This window comes from Tenrec ecaudatus, chromosome 16 (genome assembly GCF_050624435.1).
Source record: "Tenrec ecaudatus isolate mTenEca1 chromosome 16, mTenEca1.hap1, whole genome shotgun sequence".
Taxonomy (NCBI): domain Eukaryota; kingdom Metazoa; phylum Chordata; class Mammalia; order Afrosoricida; family Tenrecidae; genus Tenrec; species Tenrec ecaudatus.
Genome location: NC_134545.1, coordinates 113,059,812 through 113,080,144, shown reverse-complemented (window position 1 = coordinate 113,080,144; position 20,333 = coordinate 113,059,812). Strand labels below are relative to the sequence as shown.

Sequence of the window (20,333 nt, the reverse complement as noted above, 5' to 3'; positions counted from 1 at the left end):
TGGTTCTTGTAAACAAGCTCTCACCGTAGTCTGGGTTCTAGCGGTCACCTTTGATTCTCCATCTCTCTTATCCCATACATCTGATCCACCAGTCATTCTTGGTAGCTCAGGCTCAAAAGTACATCGCAAGACTGCTCCTCTTTCTCATGTGTGCTACCACCATCTTTCTGCATTCTGATCCCCTGCAGAAGCATTCTGACCAGCTTTCAGTTTCTGCTGTATTCATACTGTCATAGCATGTAGTCAATATTTTGGATGATAATGTATGAGTTTTGATGTTATTAGACTTTGTCTCAAATCACTTGCTTTGAGAGTTGCCAATAATTGGCAATCGAAGACTAAAATTTCGATTTCCACTCTTTTTTTTATGACACTTCTTCGTCTGGCAGGCATAGTTATGCCATAGTGAATGAGCTTTATTGAAAGTTTTATCCTATCTTTAATCTTCATTGTTTGCATAAACATTGTCCAGAGACTTAAGTTTTTAAATCTGTACAGGTCAAAAATTATGTATTCTATTCTAAAAATCTGGCATATACATATAGACTTTATTTTTCTCAGTGGTTTCTAAAACTCTGTACAACTGGATAAATTAATATTAATAGAATTAACACATTCTCCACGGGGATTATTTATGATATTCTCTAAATAAATGATAATGGTGTCTCTAAAGTGTACCAGGGACATATGTAAATCATAGATATATGAATGGATTTTGAGCTCACACTTAGTCATAATCCCTAAACTAAGAACCATTAGTTATTATGATGTGACTTTATTTGATACTTACCTTTATGAGGCGATCACTAAAGATATGAGTGCTATAGCACAATGTGGTGAAGAAATAAGATGGTTATGGCCTATCAGACAGAATAGTGTCTTGGGTCTTAAAGGATGGCTTTAAACCAAGCAGCCATCTAAGTGAGGTGTCAGCTAAGTCCACACAGAAGAAGCACACCAATCTGTGTTATCCAAGTATTGTAAATAATAAAATCCCAAGATTGGATGTTTGTATTAGAGCTTAAATTATGAGTACTCAGTTTGCAGAAGGCGATGGATGACAATGAAAGCCCCAAATACATATGCATAGTCTCCACATAGTTTAAGCCTCTGGAGAATCCTCTCTGCTCATTGACCAGGGATGTGAATAGCCTTGCTATCAGACAGAGTGTATTTGGAACATGAATTGCTGCAGATGTTGCTAGGTGCCATCCAGTTGTTTCTGACCCATAGTGATCCTGTGCACAACCAAAGAAAACACTGCATGGTCCTGAACCATCCTTGCAATTTTCCTCTGCTTGAGCCCTTGGCTACAGCCACTGTGTTAATCCGTCTCATTGAGGACCTTCCCCGTTATTGCTGTCCCTCCACTTCAGCCAGCATGATGGTCCTTCTCCAGGGACTGATCTCTCCTGACAATATGTCCAAAGTATGGAAGATGAAGTCTTTCCATCCTTGCCTCTATTCTGTCTGTACTTCTTCCAAGACAGATCTGTTTTTCCTTTTAGCAGCCCATAATTCAAATGCTTTGATTCTGCTTCAGTCATCCTTATTCAATGTCCAACTTTCACATGCATATGAGGCAATGAAAAATAACATGGCTTTGGTCAGGCACACCTTAGTTCTCAAAGTAACATGCTTGCTTTTCAATAAAGAGGTCTCATGCAGCAGATTTACCTAACTCAATGTGCCGTTTGATCTCTTAACTACTGTTTGCATGAACATCGATCCAAGCAAGATAAAACTCTAGACAACTTCCGCCTCTTCTCCACTTATCATGATACCTATTAGTTTAGTTGTGAGGGCTTTGGCCTTTTTTACATTGAGTCATAATCCATACTGTAAGCTTCAGTCAGTGCTTAATGTTCATTGGCAAGTGCTTCAGTTCCTCTTCACTTTCAGCAAGCAAGGTTGTGTCATCTGCATATCATAGGTTGTTATCTCAGGTGGTTACAGATGTAGGTTGGTTAAAATCTAACACCTTACGTTTATAGTCCCTTTTGACGTGTTTAAATTTTTTCTAGTTTTTATTATTTTCTGCTTTGTTTTGGATTAAGGGCTTTCTGTGTTGTTTTTGTTGTTGATGTTGGGTTTTTGTTTTCTATATGATTTTCTTTATATGAAATACAGGATAGATAAGCCTACAGGTACAGTAACTACATTAGTAGTTACTTAGGGTTATGGCAGTGGAGGTTGGGGATGACTGGAAAGTATAATGAGTATGTAAGTGAAGAAAATGTTCTAAAATTGATTGTGGTGGTAATTGCACAACTCTTTACAATATATCTAAGTGATTGACTTATATGGCAAGTGAATTATATGTCAATAAAAGTGTTATAAAAAACTTTGGACATAAGTGCTTTCTTGAAACCAGTGAACAAAAGAAGTTCTTTCTTGTATAGGCACCTCTCCCTAGTGCTCATCAGTCAGTTTATTGACCTGTGATGGCTGGTGTGTTGCTGTAACGCTACTGGTATTTCAAGTACTAGCAAAGTAAATATTATAATGAACGTTTCAAAGACCTGGAGTTACAAAACCAAAGGGGAAGAACATGGTTGCCATTTATCTGAAATAACTCAAGCAAAATAATAATATAATAAAATAAGAATCCAAGCCTTGGGTTGCAATATTTAATTCTGTGGGAAAGTATTGAAAGATCAAGGGGATGTGGGAGAAATACACAGAATCGCTGTGCTAAAAATAATTGGTCAGCGTTCATTCCATTCAGATTGTAGCATATGGTCAAGAACCAATGATATTGAAGGAAGAAGCTCAAGTGAATCCAAGGCATTGGTGGAAAACAAAGCTTCAGGAATGGACAAGATAATGATTGAAGTTTCAACAAACTTATGCAGGGCTGGAGGGGATCATTCATCTAGACCAAGAAATTTAAAACTGAGAGAGATGCCTATTTGTGTGCCCTACAGAGAAAGGCGATCCAACAGAATGAGGTAGGTGTAAGTTAATATACGCAAGTAAAATTTTGCTGAAGGTAATTAAAAACAATTTCAGTGCTATACCAACAGGCAACTGCCACAAATTCCAGCCTGATTTAAAAGTGGACATGAAATGCTGGATATTACTGTTGCCAGCAAATGGGTCGGGACTAAAAGCAGGGGCAACCAGAAAGATGTATACCTGTGTTTTATTGACTATGCAAAAGCATATTTATTATGTGGATACTAACAAATTATAGATAATATTCCTAAAGTTGGGAATTCCCAAACACTTAAATGTGCTCATGTGGAAGCTGTACATAGACAAAAAGACAATCATTTGACCAGATCAAGGAGATACTCTGTGCTTTAAAATCAAGAAAGGCATGCATCAGGGTTGGATTCTTTCTCCAGATTGGTTCAGTATATATGTTGGTCACATCGTCTGAGAAACTGGACTAGATGAAGGAGAATGTGCCATCAGGATTGTAGAAAAACTCAGTAACTTGCAATATGCAGATGCCACAACTTGCTTGCTGACAGTTTGAGAAGGACTTGAATATACCTTGGACAGCCAGAAGAAGGAACAGATCTGTCTTGGAAGAAGTATAGCCAGGATGCTTATGAGAAGGAGGATGGTGAGACTTTGTCTCACATACTTTGGACATATTATTTCTGCCTAATGAAAATAAAAAGACTTTTATTCTATTTTTCTGCTGTAAGTAAAATGATCAGTAACTATGATGGTGACAATGATAGGTGTCTTTCCGTGTGTAGACAGCTAGTCCTCCTCAGTTTATCCATTTGCGTGTTCACTAACCAAGCAAAGTTTTGATAGTGCCCCTTGGTGGGTGAGATGGGATGTCTGATTGGCAGAATATTGGCACCCCTAAGATGTCCATGTCCAACTCCCAGAATCTGTGTAGATTGTTAATTTACAAGCGTGCTGAACTTAATGATTTTGAAGAGTGGAGATTATCCTAGATTATTCAAGTGGGCCCAGTATAATCAGGGTCCTTGCAAGTGCTAAGGGAGTCAGGCTGCTTGCTTTGAAGATGGAGGAAGAACCACAAGCCCCCCAAATGCAGGTGGTTCTAGAAGCTAGAAAAGGCAAGAAAACAGATGCTCACTTTGAGTTTCCAAAAGAAATGAGCCCTGCTGCTACCCAGAACTATGGGATAATAAATGATCGCTGATTGAAATAATGACGTTTGTTGACATTTGTCAAAGCAGTCATAGCAATCTCATAGAGAGTGAAATAGAGTGAGGCTCTGTGATACTGCACAGGTCAGCGGTTCTTGCTGGAGACACCTGAAACTCTGTCTCAAGCACAATGATGCTAGTATTGCTCTTAGGGTTGAGACATGCACATTAATGCCCTGTTTTTAGATATTCCTAACCCATCATATTCTCCTATCCACCCTCCTCAAAACACCCACCTAGTTACCGGGGTGCACACTCTCTTAGCCATTAACTTTCTTCCTTAGCCTACTGCATTCACAACGAGAGTTCAGATGAAACAGTGCTAACTTTTTTTTAAGGGGAGCAGAGTTGATAGAGTTCTGAGTGTTGTTCTGAACACTGTGCTGCCTGACTCAGTTAGTCTTCTGGGCATGTGGGAGAGCAATCTGTGGCCACCCCAGCAGACAGAAAACTGAGGCACAAATGTGGGGGCATGGCATGGGGGGCAGCTCTCAGTCCAGCTCCGTCTTCATCTTCAGTTCACTGAGCATACTTGGTACTTTCATAACCTGTCTCATCACACATCTTACACTTAGGCTTTCTTTTTCTAGGTACAGAGTTACATTTTGATATTAATAGAAAATTTAAACTGGTTGTGTTGAGTGTTCAGATCTATTTTAATCTTAAGATATAGCTCTGAATGATCCTAAGGCAGTTTCATGGGAAGTGTTTCTGGCAAGGCTAACAAATCCTGTGAAAGGTGTCTATCTCTTCCCTGTTTCCCCACACACCATTTTCTTTGTTGTGGTTTCTTTATGATAGATATTCCTCTAGTGACTGGAAAGTTCTAGTTTTTTTTAGAAGAAGTTAGCGTAACTTAAAATGGTAAATTCTTAATCACCACTGTTTCTAGATTTTCCAACATGGATAAGTCTAATTCATCATTGAGTTTAATTATCTAAAGCTTTTTTTGAACTTTGCTTTTAATTCTGTCTCAAAGCTGGGATATAGGAAAGCAACAGTCTGGACCCATTTAGTTCCCATGGGGGGCCCTGATTGTTCTCACTGGACATAATGTTACCAGGAATGCTGCCTGGGTGTCACTGCGGGTGGGGAGAGCAGGAAGACTCCTGCAGCCACCTGGGTTACAAACCTTCATTATTCAGTGTGTGTCTTCTGTACATTATGAACGAGGGATAACACAGAGCTTGTAATGTGGTGGAATACAACCAAACCCGATCGCCATGGGATTGAGATCAATGTCCTTTGGGTTAACAAGAGACTTCAAATTAAAATGTTGCAAAATGGCGGCCAGGAAGAGGAACAGTTCCATGCGAGCCAGGCCTTCTCCGACACATACTCGTTTTCCTGGAAGTGACAAGAGACAGACACAGAGAGTATTCCAGAGAGTGGTCTCTGCCAAAAGCCAGAAAGTGGAGGAAGAAAGCAGAAAAGCAAAACTCCCCATTCTGATCCCTAAAAGGGAGTAAACAGTGCATGTGCACACATTCAGAACAAGGAAATCAGAAATGCTGACTTATTGGGGAATAACCTTCCTACAACTGCAACGATCCTGAACACAGTAGGAAAGCCCGTGTTAACTTAGCAAAATCGCCTCTGCTGAGCAACTGGGGTGCTTCCTAATGATTCCCTAAGGTATTCTCCAGGAAAGAAGTGGTCCCCCTTGGGTCAGAAAGTAACTCTCTAAACTTGGTGTCACATTGACACTATCAAGTCAGTTCAATGATCTTCCTGTGTACCAATACCTGAGGAAGGGTCCTGGGAAGGAAACCAAGAGAGAGACCACTGAAGCTTATTCCAGGGAAGACTGATGCTTTTGATGAAGAGTTCAAATAGTCGAAGTTTACATTATGTTTAGTAATTTAAAAAACTATGGGTAACTGGGAAATATTTTGAAAGCTTTGTGCTACACTCTGTTCAAGTAGAAATGGAGTTTTAGCACAGATATAAAGAGTTCACTACATGGAGAAAATAGTTTATCTGTAATACTTCCTTATCAGAACTTCTAGGTGAAAAAAACATCATTTAGCTTCTCTTGATAGATAACAATTCACTGGGGTCATCTTGCAAATAAAAACAAGGAGCATGATGGAGCTAAGAGGCTGATGCTTGTCTGGTCTGATGAAAGTCCAATTGAAGTGGAAATGAGAAATGTAGGAAAGTTTCATTGAGGGAAGGTGAAATATCAGAACTCTTCTTACCTGCAGAGAATACTTTGAAGTAGTCACTGTATTTGAATTTTCCATTCTCATTCAGAAAATGCTCTGGTTTAAATGTGTGTGGATCAGGGAATTCATGGGCATCAAATAAGAGAGAGTCCAGAGTTGGAATAACAACAGTGCCCTATAAGTTATATATAAAGATTGTCTTAGCAAAGTTGACAAAGGTGGGATTTACTCTAAAAGCCCCCATAAAGAAGGTTATTTTGAATGATTGATTATCATGTAGGAAAGCATATTTCTAGTTTAGGACATTGTTTAGCTCAGTGCTACATAGAAAGATATAGCTAACTGAGATGATAGGTTTTTTTTCTTTTTTTTTGAGATGATAGTTTTTAATCTCAAAGTATTACCTCCAGGTTTCCCCTTCACCCATAACACTATCTGATGAGCTGCTCTTCTATATTTCTCCATTTATGTGGTCACCAGGTCCATGGGGGGTAAAGATAGGGGCAGGAATGGGTGGCTAAGAATTCTCTCCCCAGGTAGCCTAGCTGATAGGCTAGTGCTTATGGTGTGGACTCCAAGCTGTACATCTGACCTTGGGGATGACATATCCTCTGAATATTGTGTCCTGAGTTGTTTCATGGGGTAGGTTGGAGGGCACAAGGTTGATGAATCGCTGGATTTCATGCACCACAGCATCTATGTAGGGCATCTGTAGTCTATCCTTGACAGCAGGCATTCTGCTTGGCCCAATCACCCTGTCAATTTCTTCATGAAGCTTCTCTGCCAAGATATTAACAGAATAAATTAACAGGTTGATCTAGGCTGGCAGGCCATTAGCCCGCTCATTCACCCAGGCATCTGCCCATCCATCAAATAATCCATTGAGTCACTCTTCACCCATCCATGTGTCTAGTAATGTACCGATCCATCCACCTACCCACTCACTTATCTATCCATTCATCCATCCATAAACCCACCCACCCATTCATCAATCTGGTCAAAAATCCAACCATATCGCCACCCACACACCCATCTACACACCTCATCATCCTGCCAACAGAATTTAATGGAATGCCTAATCAGTACTTCATGGTGTCCTTTTTCAGATATAGATCAATCTAATTCTAATTTGAATCATTGGATAAGCTTTCCATAAGCATCTTAAAAACAAACAAACAAACAAACAAAAACCTAACTGCCATGAAGGCAATGCAAACTCCTAGTGACCCTATAGGATAGGGTAGGGCTTCTCCTGTTGGTTTCTGAGATTATAACTTTTTTTTTTTGAGAATTAAGCCTTTTTATTTCCTTGTCTCACAAATAACGCTGGCTGCTTTGGTTGGTGTCTAGTCAAAGAGACCAAATCCCATGTCCTCATCCGACTCTTCCGATTCCTCCTTTGCTGCTTGCTTGACCGGGCCAAAGCAGCCCGAGCAGCAGTGGTGGCAGCGGCAGCCACAGGGGCAGTGGCCACAGATGCAGATGGATCAGCCAAGAAAGCCTTGACCTTTTCAGTCAGTGGGGAGCTGTATTCAGTCTCCACAGACAAAGCCAAGACCCGCTTGTACCCATTGATGATTGAATGGGGCACAGAGGCAACAGTTGGATCGCCAATCTGCAGGCACACGCTGGCAACATTGAGGACACCCTCCAGGAAGCGGGTGTGCAGAGCTTCCTCTGTGATGTCAAGCGCTTCCGGGTTGTAGATGCTACCATTGTCAAACACCTGCTGGATGATCAGCTCAAAGGAGAAGGGGATGATGTTCAGCATGTTCAGCAGGGTGGCTTCGCTGGCACCCACTTTGTTTCCAGTCTTGATCAGCTGCACATCACTCAGGATTTCAATGGTGCCTCTGGAGATCTTCGTGGTGATGCCCAAAGCCTGGAAGAAGGAGGTCTTCTTGGGACCCAGACATGTGTTCTGAGCCGGCACAGTCATCTCACACGGAGCGATGGCACCGGCGCGGGCAGCAGCGGACACCTTGTTGGCCAGCAGCATGCCCCTGATCTCAGTGAGGTCCTCCTTGGTGAACACAAATCCCACATTCCCTCGGATATGAGGTAACAGTTTCTCCAGGGCCGGGTTATTCTCCAGGTGCCCTCGGATGGCCTTGCGCATCATGGTGTTCTTGCCCATCAGGACCACGGCCTTCCCGTGGAGGGACATGCGGATCTGCTGCATCTGCTTGGAGCCCTCATTGTCTGCTCCCACGATGAAGCATTTTGGATAGTCATCCAAAAGTTGGATTATTTTAAGGAAGTAGTTGGACTTCCAGGTCGCCCTGTCTTCCCTGGGCATCATGGCGGTGCGTCAGGGATTGCCACGCGGGGTTTAAAGATGTTGTCACCCTAAGAGAACGCCTGGTGAGAGGAGATTATAACTCTTTATGGGAGTAGAAACCCTTATATTTCTCCCAAGGAGTGGCTAGTAGTTTCAAACTGCTGGCCTTGCAGATCACAGCCCAATGCCTAAACACTAAGCCACTAGGGGATCAGTAAGAGCTAAACTCTTATTTATGGTCTACAAAGTAGTTGCGATTTCCTATCTTAGCTCATTGTGCCTAACCCAATTCTTCTCCTTATTTCATGAACAGAAAATAACAGAGTATCCTGCCAATTTCTTTTGGAAGAAATGCTTTGTATTGATTATTATTTCAGGCTGCTTTACTTTATGCTTCTAAGAAGTAAGAAGGAGAATGACAGAATGGGAGAGGACATGTATCTACTTCTTGAAGAACTTTTAGGAAGCAGGGGCCTGAAAATGTCTCTTTCCCTGAAAGATTATAGAAACTTTGGGGAGGTTGCTTAAGATTTAGGTTTAAATTTTCCCATGGGCCTTTATAATATGTTGAATGAAAAAAATTACAAAAAGATATGGACAATATGGTAGCCAAGTAAAAATGTAAAGCAATGCAATAATATGAGTTGTATGCAGATAAGAAGTGTTACCTCTATGAAGTTGTGCATGAGACGAGCATACACCAGCTGGACACTGATGTCTCTGGGGAGAGACATTAGGCAGGGGTTGGGCTGTCTGCACTGTATTTTCTTTGGAACTGTTCTGACAGAAATATGGCAATAAGTATTTTATCTTTTTTTCTATGTTGGAGATGTCTCATAATTTTTAATACTTTAAAAAATTAATAAATCTTTTTATTGGGGCTCATATAACTCTTACCACAATCCATACATACATCAATTGAGCAAAACACCCTTATACATTCGTTGCACTCATCATTCTCAAAATTTTAATACTTATTTTAAAAAATTTAGGATAACCCAAGATGGCCGCTTAGTCACACATACCATGCCTACAGCACGTACAGCAAATAACCAAGGTGGAAGTCTGGGAACCCAGAACAACAATCAGAGGGACAAAGAAGTAAATTGAACACCAAAATGAAAGGAAAAAAATCTAAGAACAACAGTGAAGGAAAATGCGTATGGACTGTATGTTCCCTACCAGCTTGCCCAGCACAGCAAGGCCATCTTGAGGACCAGTGAGCAGTATTTCCACGTGAGGAACACAGGGAGTGGGGTTCGCAGAATCCCCAACAGAAGACAGAGAGATTGTGTAGTAGAAGCCAAAGTGAAACAAGGTGAACAGAACAGATCTAAGGAAGGTGGGCAGGAGTGCTAAGAATCCAGGTGATCATAGAGCAGGGAGGGAGTCCGAAAACAGGGGCAGAACTCGCTAGCAGTGACTCCTAATCATTTGAGCAGGTGGCACTGGCAAAGCAGAGGATCCTTGGAGTGGAAGTTAGATATCCTCTGCCTGACTGAACTCTGGATAGGCTCTCCACCCTCCTGCCCATGCACATACGCCACGTTTGATTGGACTCAGGTCCCGACCACTGGCTGCGTTCTGAAGGGAGTGACCTGGAACTCATGTCAGAGACTGGGGGGACATGGTTCATTCCTCCTCCCAGGGACCAGAGGTGAGACCTGTACGCACTCTCAGGCCAGTGATCTGTGGCATGGTTTCTCGTAATGTTGGATATGCTCTAACCTTCCTAATGCTGTGACCCTTTCATATAGTTCTTCATGTTGTGGTGACCCCCCAACCATAACATTCTTTTCATTGCTACTTCATAACTGTCATTTTGCTACTGTTATGAATTAGGTGAACCCTGTGAAAGGGTCATTCAAAGGTGACCCACAGGTTGAGAACCACTGCTCTAGAGATTTGCACTCACCTTGCCCACCCCAAACCCATAATGCCCCATGTGTGCACTTGTGGCTCCAGACTGGTGATCAGAGGCATGAGACAAGCCCCACACTCCATAGCTCTGCACATCTGTAAACTGGAGATATACCATACCACCACCTTAGTGACTGATGATCTCTGTAGCCTCACCCCAACTATTCAATAACCAGTAGTGCACACTCCATACCACCACCTTAGTGACTGATGATCTCTGTAGCCTCACCCCAACTATTCAATAACCATACCACCACCTTACCACCATACCACCACCTTACCACCACCTTAGTGGTCCATACCACCACCTTAGTGACTGATGATCTCTGTAGCCTCACCCCAACTATTCAATAACCAGTAGTGCACACTCAACCCTGAAAATAGCAAGAAAGGTCCAGGTGCCCATGCCTGGTGACCATCTGGAGCGACATCTAAGGTAGACTATCAAAAGAAACTCCATTTTTGTAAGCTGCTAAGTAACTTGCCCATTCCTCCCTCCCATCTCAGAAAGTTGACTGCTAGTTGACCTGCCCATTCTCCCTGCCCTTATGTGAAAGTCTTTGTGGGTTATTAATTTTAAAATGTACTCCCATGTTCCCAGGTTCTGGACACTACCATTCGTTTTGATTATTTTTCAATATATCATTTGTTCTGATTCAATATATATTGTTCCCTTGAATGTTGTAATCTGAATGGTGTAGTTAATCTTGTCATGATAACTAGGATTTTACAATATAATTCTGTTATGGTACCCAGGATGTTATCATCAATTTTGGTATTGCTCCTTTTATGATAAGAAATGTACCTTGTAATGCATGCTTAATCTTCTTGAAGTTACAATTAATCCATTAATTTTGCTTTCTCCTTCTGTTCATGCTTGCTTGAACCCTAGACAGGTGATAAATGAGTTTTTTGGACTTAAAGATAAACTGAGATGTGGACTCGGGACTGTAATCAAAGAAATGCTTTATGATTCTAATAGTCTGGTTATAATCGAATAAAGACTCTTCCAAATTATCAAGAGGTTATGGAGGCTGTCATTTATTCGAATCTGCAACACACCAACTCATGAGCAATGCCAGGCAGATTATTACAGGTGGCATCTGCTTCTTTTCCAAACAATAAGCGGAGATGCTAGTGCCCTCATTCCATATCCACTTGGCTACAATGCCCACGCCCCACACCCAAGCAATTCTCAAACTGCCTGCTATTGTACAACCCCCCTGATAACCCACCACCTACTGAGAGGCCAACTGATGCCTGCATAGTGGGCTTACTCTGTCCATTTTGGTGACACTACCTCCCAATAGATATGGGAATATTCTGCCCTCATATCTAAAGAATGCATTAACTGATAGCACCAATCTGGAAGGATCTCATGCTCCCACAAGGGATATAGAGGTATCTGACCTCTTAACATCTGTCGCCTAATATTAAGAAAGAACATACTTCCACCTACACCTCTACTCTATCTGGCAAGGGATAGCATAGAGGGCATAACCACAGAGACTCACACATGAGTTGAGTGTGATCCCCAGTATTCACTAGTGAGAGGAAACCACGCCAATCAAAAGATATCACCAAAGTCACATATTGACCAGAACCACAAGGCAATAGGAATTCAAACAACAAAAATAAAAAGACTCTAAAAAGCAAGAGAAGAAATAATACTTGATATCTATATCTATCTATCTATCTATATATATAAAACAAAACAGAGATCAATACAATCAGTCAAACACCCTAACATCTTGAAAACAAAAGACAATAACAGATCATATGAAGAAACAAGACAATATGGCTTAAAATTGAGTTAAACAAATGGGGAAACCCCTTTCTGAGGAAGAAATGGAAAGAGAGCCACCTGATAACGAATTCTAAAGACAGGCTCCTTAAAGAGATCAAGGAAAACACAGACAAAACCCTAGACTACTTTGTGCAATACAGAAAGGTTTTTCCATAGGCTGTCCCCTCATAATATATGCCAAACCTAAGAGCACATGGTCATTGACTACACACTTTGGAGGTCAACTGCTTAGAGGCTATCTCCCTGAGGGTCTCAGCCATCTAGAGCAATCAGACTCTATAGACTGTCCCACCTTAAGTAGAATCCACACCTTGCTGATAAGGATAGTGGGTGGCTCCCCTGAACGAGACCCCAAAGACAAGGTCAAGACAACTCAAGGAGGACCAAGGTTAGGCTGCCATCTTGAATCTAGGATACTCCCATCTTGTCACATGTGTACCCCTAGACTGTCCTCTTCCTGCCATGCAAATGCCTATTATACAACCCCTTTCTGTTATGATGTACTCAGGGGGCAGTAAATAAGCCATGATTGGAAATATATTTTCTCTCTCTGTGTGGACCTGGCTGCTGAGATCATGGCCATCTGGGAGGTGAGCAATTGCATACTTTATCTTGTCTGATGTATGTATGAGCTGTTCAACAGGAAACTACCGTAATTGGCTATGTAAACTTTCACCTAAAATAAAATGCTAAAAAATGTTGTTAAAGGGCAGCCAAAGGTTCTCCTGCCACAGACCTGTACAATGCCTCCCTCTGTGCCCTCCAGACCCCTTCTCCCTGTCTGGTTCCACCTGTGCCCTCTGTGTCCAGCCTGCCTCCTTACTTAGGACAATGGGAACATGTTTTCACTGTCACAAGTAGGTCATATCACAGAGAAGAACTTAATGTTGGCTGGTTTTTGCGCTAAGCTGTGCTGTTGGACTTTGACAGGGAAGGGCGGGCACTTTTCTTTATTGCAAGGAGGGTTCTGGCAGGAATGTGGGCATGCCCACAGGGTGTTTCTCTGGTGAGAAATATTCAAGGTGATTCATCCCTTGATCCATGATCACAGATCTTGCCTGGCGCTGGCAACTCCCCATTCCTATGACTCGAGGGCACAGTGCTGAGGTGACATTAGCCTACCTTCAATTTCAGGGTACTTCATGAGGATAAGGAGCCCATATCTCAGGGTGGTGCTGGTGGTCTCTGTCCCAGCAAAAAACAAGTCGGCCACGGTCACGGCAACATCCTCCAGTGTGTACCCGAGATCTGCACTCTGATTTTTCTGTGGTGTAATAGACAGAGAGGGACTCAGTGGGGGGATAGCTCAAAAAAGACATCTCTCCCTTCAGCAAATGAGAATGAGAATGTGCCAGCCCCCTACCTCTACAGAAAAAGAAACTGTCTTTACTAAGCAGTCATGTAGGCCAGTTGGCAACTATTCCTCTATAAGATCATCAGGTCAAGGACTTAGGAGACATTATTTTCTGCCTTACAGTTGGGGGAACGGAAGCTCTCAGGAAACTGGTCTTGGATAGGACTTGGCTTCAGACCAGGGTGCCATGTGCTCTCCTATCACAGCTCTACATAGCAGCTGGTGGGGCCCTCTGGCCTGCATGTGACTGCTGCAGGCTCCTCCCTTTCCGGGGTCAGAGGTGAACTAGGTTCTGGGACCTCCAGTAGCTTGGGGGCTGGTCGACTGAGTACTTGTCCATTAGTTTAATTTGTAGGGGTGGCTGTGTTATGAGACCTTGGCTGGCAGCCACTTGTAGCTGGTGCAAGCCCAAGACCCCTTCAAATCGCATGCAATGTGGGATCTATGTGCTAATGAGGAAGGCTGACAGCACCCATGGCAAGACACAGCTCGTCAAAGTCATTGGTTCAGAAACAACAGAGAGCACAGCCTGGATAGGGCTGCTGTAAAGGGCCCAGGAGCCTGCTCTCGGCTGGCAGTTGGTAGTTGGTGGTGGTGCACTGTTTGAAGCTGCACAGAGGATGTGCCTGGCTGGTGTGTGACAGCAAGCCTCACCCCACTGCAGCTGAACATGCTGGGGTGTGACCAAGAGCATCAGATTGTGGCCAGGACCCCAGATGTGCAGGTGTGACATAAGCAGAAATAGACTTGTGAGGATCTTCAGCCCTGGGCCGCATCTGGGGCGCTGACCCAGGTATGCTGTAGTGTGGGGTGGGGAGCACCTTTTCCATTTCGATGAGAAAGCAATCAGTGAAATTCCGGGGACAGTTGGAGTCCAGCGAAGCATGCTGTTTCTTCACTTGCTCTAATGTGTACTGCTTGATTTCAGACACATTTTTCAAGACCTTCCTGTGACTCCCAGGCAAGTAGTGCATGTAGCAGGATACATTGTTGTAGAGCTAGAGAGGCGGGGGAGGGAGGGAGAGAGGAGAAGGAATGGCAGGGATAGTTATTTTACAAGGTCGTGTTTTTTGGTGGCGGGGCGCGGTGAAACCTAATTTTGTGTGCTGAGATGACACCTGCCTGGATGAGCACTGTGGTCATTTAATTTAGCATATCTTCTTGGGGGGGGGAGAGTGTCATTTGGAAATGCTGGCAGGAATGACATTCTCTGGTGGACACAGGAACATTGTGGTCAGTTCTTGCTTAACAAGTTCTCGATAAGGCAAATAATGATTGTCACAAGCTTAGCAAAGGGACTGCCTCTGTCAGGACTGTTGGGGCTGTTTGATCAGACACCCTGTCAGATTCCCATCTCAGTACTTGTAGGCTTCCCCCATCACCAACGGCCCAGTTCCTAAGATTCCTCTTCTGTTGTAAAATACATATCAGTGCTCAGAGCAGATTAATGGAAAGGAGGGGCGGCACCTGGAGCCAGGGGGTGCTCAGCAGGTAGAAGTTCTCATTGAATAAGTTCATCAGCCTCAGGCATGTCTTGTCACTGTAGTCAAAGTGTTTGCTGAAAAGAATGTCAGCGATGACGTTGCAGGGCCCACCACCGAGGACGAAGGTGGGATCAAAGGGCTGACCTGGAAGATATGCACACAGGGATGGGCTCTGTCAGCTGTTCATGTGATGGCCACGGGGGATGCCCTCACTGCCTCCAGACTATTGACCTGGTCTCTTGCCACTCACTGATCAATGGCTGTTCTTATTGTCTGTTGGTGAGAAGACACTGAAGATGATAGTGGCTCACGTAAGAGAAGGAATTTATGTAAAACACAGAAGCTAGTGTCCCCTTGATGACCACACTGTCATTACCTGAAACGTAGACTAAGAAATTCAAGTTGTAAAATAAGATCTCTGTGATCCACAGGATGTTCTGCATGCCTGGGCCTCAGGGCTTTCCATTGCTTCTGATGTTCCAGATGCTGTCTGGGGTGGCCCATCCCCTTTCTGAGAACTACACCCCATCGCAGGTAACTAAGTCTTTACTCATGAATAGGTCTTCTGTTTCTGGTGGGCAAGGCCCTTCCCTGCATGTGGACACATGGTTCTAGGCAAGGTGGGGCTGAGTCCCTTGCTCTCTGCTCCCTGGCCTGGTGGCACACACACACCTTGAGTTTTCCTGAGTTCCTCCAGCAGAAAATGGGCCTCCTTCTGGATCCGCTGCTCATTGCCCATCTTCCCCATGCCATAGTCCCTCAGAGTGGTCAGGGAAAAGCGCCGGGTGTCTTTCCAGGTAGGCCCATTATTGAAAATAATTCCTTAATGAAGAAGAGACAGCAAGAAGTCGGTTGCCTCATACTCATTTCAGGGAGAAATGGGGAAATTGGAGTGAGATGTGGAGGGAGAATCAATCCGGCAAATGATGGCATGAGGTGTGCCTGAGTGGGGCTGGACCACTGTGCCTGGACCTCCAGCTTGACAAGAAGGAGGGACCTGGAGACCTCCTCCTGTGGCATCCAGGAGGAAGATGCTTGGGAAGGGTGGACTCACCAGGTGAAGAGGCCCTGAGGGATGAGGAGTAGGTCAAGGGGGAAACTCCTGAAAGTGAAGTGAAGAAACAGGCAGAGGTAAGGTGGAGAGGAGGTGGAAAGGGCCCGAGAATGTGCATAGGTTTATTGAAAAGGGAGGGAGCCAGGATGAGACAGGAAGGCTGGCTGCTGGCTGTGCAGGTTTCCTTCCCAGCTTCACTTGGGTTTACGGAAATGGTGCAGCCCCTAGCACAGAACACATGGTCTGTGCCTAGTAGTTTACTGACCACCAACCTCCACATCCTCATCTCAGGAGTAATGCACCCCATGCCCAGCCCCCAGAGGTCCAGGTCTGGGCTGTGCTCAGTGTCAGTGTTAGGCATCTGAGCCCGTCCTGTGGATACCTAGCTCCACCTGTCTGCAGTCAGGGGTCACCGTTTCAGATGTTTGGTGTCAGATAAAGTTCCCTGGACCCAGGTCTTCTCCCCTCATGGGCTCCCCCTCCATTAAGGTTCCTCTTGTTTAGTGATTAGGAGATGCTAATTTTGCTCTTGGCAAACCTCAAAGAAGTGGAGCAAATCTGCAACAGCCAAGAAGAAAACCAATACCACTGATTTAGACACATGGTGATGATAGAAATGAATCATTCACCCCGGAGAACATTCTACCTGGCGGACAAAGAGTTTCCACAGATTTACAATCAAAATTAACTCAGAGAGAAACTGAGATTTTCAGTTACCTATGGGTGGCTCCAACATTTGTGTTTGTTTCTAATCTGCTTTGAAATCTCAGTACAACCCCTAAAGGGAAGGCTGGCCAGCAGGGAGTGAGGAGCAAGCAGCAGAGTGGCACATCGGAGCAGGGGCCGCTAATTGGGGGATAACCAGGAGGGGCAGCAGGGGGCTTATGGGGGCAGTTGGTTTTCCATCAAGGGTGAAGGAGAGGCACCCCTCACTGAGCTGATGTAGAGAGGGACACTAAAGTTGAGTTGGTGAACTCTCCAAGGAAGCTCAGTTTGACCCTCAGGCCTCCAGGGTATGTTCTGGGTTAGCTGAGCTCGGTCAGGAAGCAGAGAGTGCCAGGCACAGAAGAGAGAGCAGTGCTGTACTGTTTGGGTATTCTGAGCTGGGGTCTGGTCCCTGATCCCCTTCCTGGGCTCAGAACCTCCTCCGGGTGACTGGATGCATGAGCTCTTGAGAAAATGAGCAGCAACTGTGATGAGCCCTTGTGCTTGCAGCTCTGCCAGGGGGGAGCGCAGCCTTTGCAGTAGAAGGCACCTGGGTTCCTGCAACTCCATGGACCCTGAGTCCTTGACACCCTCCCTCATCCACTTCACTGACCCTCACCAAGGCCCAGGACTCCGGATGCAGCAGCAGGACCCAGAGCCATCACCCCACCCACTATCAGCCCTGCCTGTCTTGGCACAAAGTACCGTTCACACCCCAGGTTGGAGCAGTCACTAGATTTGCTTCCTTCTCCGGTCCTCAGATTGGACACTCATCCCATCTTCGAAGCAGCCCTGGAGGGAGGTGCCCCGTTACTATGGCAGCCCTGGGATGTGGATGGACAGAGGGCTGGAAAGTGGAAGGGGCGAGGCTGGGACCTTGAGGTCTCTCTGGAAAACGTTCCCTACCTTGCTGACCCCAGGTGGGTGCCCAGAGATGCGGAAGGCTCCCTTCGCTTTTTGCTAGCACTGTGGACGGGTCTCACAGAGCTGCGTTTTTGACACTGAAGACTGGGCAAAGAGTGAGGGGGTTCCCCTGGCTGTGGCTGCTGTAGGAGGCCGCAGCTATCTGCGGACACAGGCCGAAGGCGATGGGGCTTCACTTGCTCACTGGTGCAGGGGCCACGGGCCATTCCCGCCTGACCTGAGCTGCACCTCTGCTCTGAGGACCTTTCCCTTGGTCTTCTCCGCAACGGTTACTGTTAGGGCCAGCCAGTGTCTTGCCCCGCCCGATGGCGCGCCACGTGGGCTCTGAGGGAGACTCACCACGGTCCTTGTGGGGGTGGAAGGCGGGGATCTCTCCGCGGCCGGAAAACTCGTTCTTGTGCTGGAGCAGGACCTCGCGGAAGGCCTTGTAGCCGTGCACGACCACCACGCGCCGGGGGCCCAAGTACACCGTGAACACCGGCCCGTAGCGCTCGGCGAGCTGTGGACACAGGGCAGCTTGGGCCTCTGCAGGTGTCTTAAACACATGCCCTCACCCAGTGCCGGCTGCCAGCGACCAAGGGAACCCAGCAGACTCATAGCACCCCTATGGAGGAGGGCAGAACGGCCCCTGTGACTTTCTGAGACCCTAACTATTTGGTGCAATGGAAAGCCGGTCTTTCGCCTCGCGGAGCAGTTGGTAGTTTAGAACTGCTGACCTTGCAGTGAGCAGCTCAAAGTGTAACCCACCACTCGCGGGCTCTTCAGAGAACCCAGCGGGGTGGGGAAAGTCCGGTCCTTTTCCTGCCCACCACGGAGCAGCTTCGTTCTGCAGGGTGCACAGCGATTGAAGGGGCCTGGCCTGGCGGGTGTGGGCCCCACTGCCCCTCGGATTCTTCCTGTGTGGGCCCAGGTAGCCAGCTCAGACAACAGGCCTGACTCTGGTCAAGCCCTACTGGGACCGCTCCTCACCCCCACAAAGAAACTGATAACAAAACAACAAAAAAAGTCCATTTCTTTTGGTTGTGTAATACATTTTAAGACACCAATTAGAAAATTTTATCAGTGCGGAAGAAATCGTCTAAGAAAAGTTTATTGCTATCAAGTCAATTCCAACTCACAGCAACCCAGTAAGACAGGGAAGAACTGCTCTTTGGATTTCCTAGACGTTTAAATACTTTGGGCTCTCATTATTTCTACCGGGCTGGCTGGTAGTTCCCAGATAGACTTGCTGTGGTTAACAGGTCAGTGCGTAGCCCATGCCACACCAGAGTTCCTGCAAAAAAAAACACCTTAGGGGCTTTGAGACAGTTCATGGAAACATGGGATGAAAAGATAATGGAGTTTTTATCACCCACTTGTTGAAGCCCTCTCATCTTGTCCGATGCCCAGAGAGGAGCTACTGTGAAGGTGAAGGGTGCACACACTTGCCCCTCCCCTGTTGCTATGACTGGCACCTGGGCTATGGTCTGGCACACATGTGCTGCTGTGACCTGTAGCTTTCTTAGATAGTCCCAGTTGGACAGGACTCTACGTAATGACTTCTCAGGCAGAAACTACTAGAAGCTTCACCTCTGCTGCTGTATAGCATCCTGGACTTATCATACTTCCTAAGAGCCTGTGTGAAGCTGGGGACCTCACTTGACCATGCTTCCCTCCTGCCCAGCCTGGACACAAGCAACTCCACAGACCCTGATTCCTCGACACTCTCCCTCATCCACTCCACTGATGCCCACCAAGGCCCAGGACTCAGGATGTAGCAGCAGTACCTGGAGCCATCACCACCACCCACTGTCAGCCATGCCTGTCTCGGCACAAAGTACTGTTCACACCCCACTCCGAGCAGACCCTCAATAACTCAGTCCTCAAATTGGACACGAATTCTATCTTCGCAGCAACCCTGAAGAGAGGTTCTGTATTACTCTGGCAGCCCCAGCCACTCCCAAGCTGAATCCAAAAACAGGGACCACCGCCCCGGCCCCGCCACCCCCACGGTTATGCCACCACTACAATTTTTTTCTGAACACTGGGTGTCTATTTGTCCTGCAAGTGAAATACTTGACCATCACCCCTGGCACTCCTATGTTAGTGTAACTAATTCATAATGGTCTGGCATTGAACAGCAACAATTTGGTCGACAGCTACACACACACACACACACACACACACACACACACACACACACACAATCTAATTTCTAAATTCTTCCCAAACTAGTATGTTTCTCTTACCCTAGTGAAGGATTTAGGAATGTTCTTAAATTCTAGCTGGAGAAGATTCCCAATGATAGGGAGTGGGAAAGGGCCGGGTGGTAGCTTCCAACTGCTGTAGATATGCTTCCAGATGGAGACAAACAGGAGTGTGGCCAACCACACGAGCAGGGCGACGGTGATCCCTAGGGCAGCCATGGCACCAGTCTGCAGGGAGAGCATGTAGAAAGGCAGAACTTTTATACTGTGCTGCCAAGAAGGAGGGTGGCTCTCCCACCAATGAGTCGTCT

General features: G+C 45.5%; 1 protein-coding gene and 1 pseudogene across 1 annotated transcript; both read right to left on the bottom strand.

The window, feature by feature from the left end:
* Positions 1-5,301: 5,301 nt before the first annotated feature.
* On the bottom strand, positions 5,302-20,241 carry CYP2E1 (cytochrome P450 family 2 subfamily E member 1). The gene is made up of 9 exons (XM_075533781.1): positions 20,065-20,241; positions 18,176-18,335; positions 15,826-15,975; positions 15,137-15,297; positions 14,491-14,667; positions 13,438-13,579; positions 6,900-7,087; positions 6,341-6,482; positions 5,302-5,486 (listed from the first exon to the last, which is right to left on the bottom strand). Exons 1-9 carry the CDS (start codon positions 20,239-20,241, stop codon positions 5,302-5,304), a joined length of 1,482 nt encoding a protein of 493 aa, XP_075389896.1.
* LOC142428883 (large ribosomal subunit protein uL10 pseudogene) lies at positions 7,654-8,663 on the bottom strand (annotated as a pseudogene).
* Positions 20,242-20,333: the final 92 nt, after the last annotated feature.

What these genes read in the sequence shown, in the direction of transcription:
- CYP2E1 (XM_075533781.1), bottom strand. Translation starts at nt 20,241, where the DNA reads ATGGCTGCCCTAGGGATCACCGTCGCCCTGCTCGTGTGGTTGGCCACA. An exon ending in TGAGCACCCCCTGGCTCCAG is followed by an intron (nt 14,668 to 15,136) that starts GTGCCGCCCCTC and finishes CCGCCTCTCTAG; the next exon opens with CTCTACAACAATGTATCCTG. An exon ending in CTTCAAAGTATTCTCTGCAG is followed by an intron (nt 5,487 to 6,340) that starts GTAAGAAGAGTT and finishes TGTCACTTCCAG; the next exon opens with GAAAACGAGTATGTGTCGGA.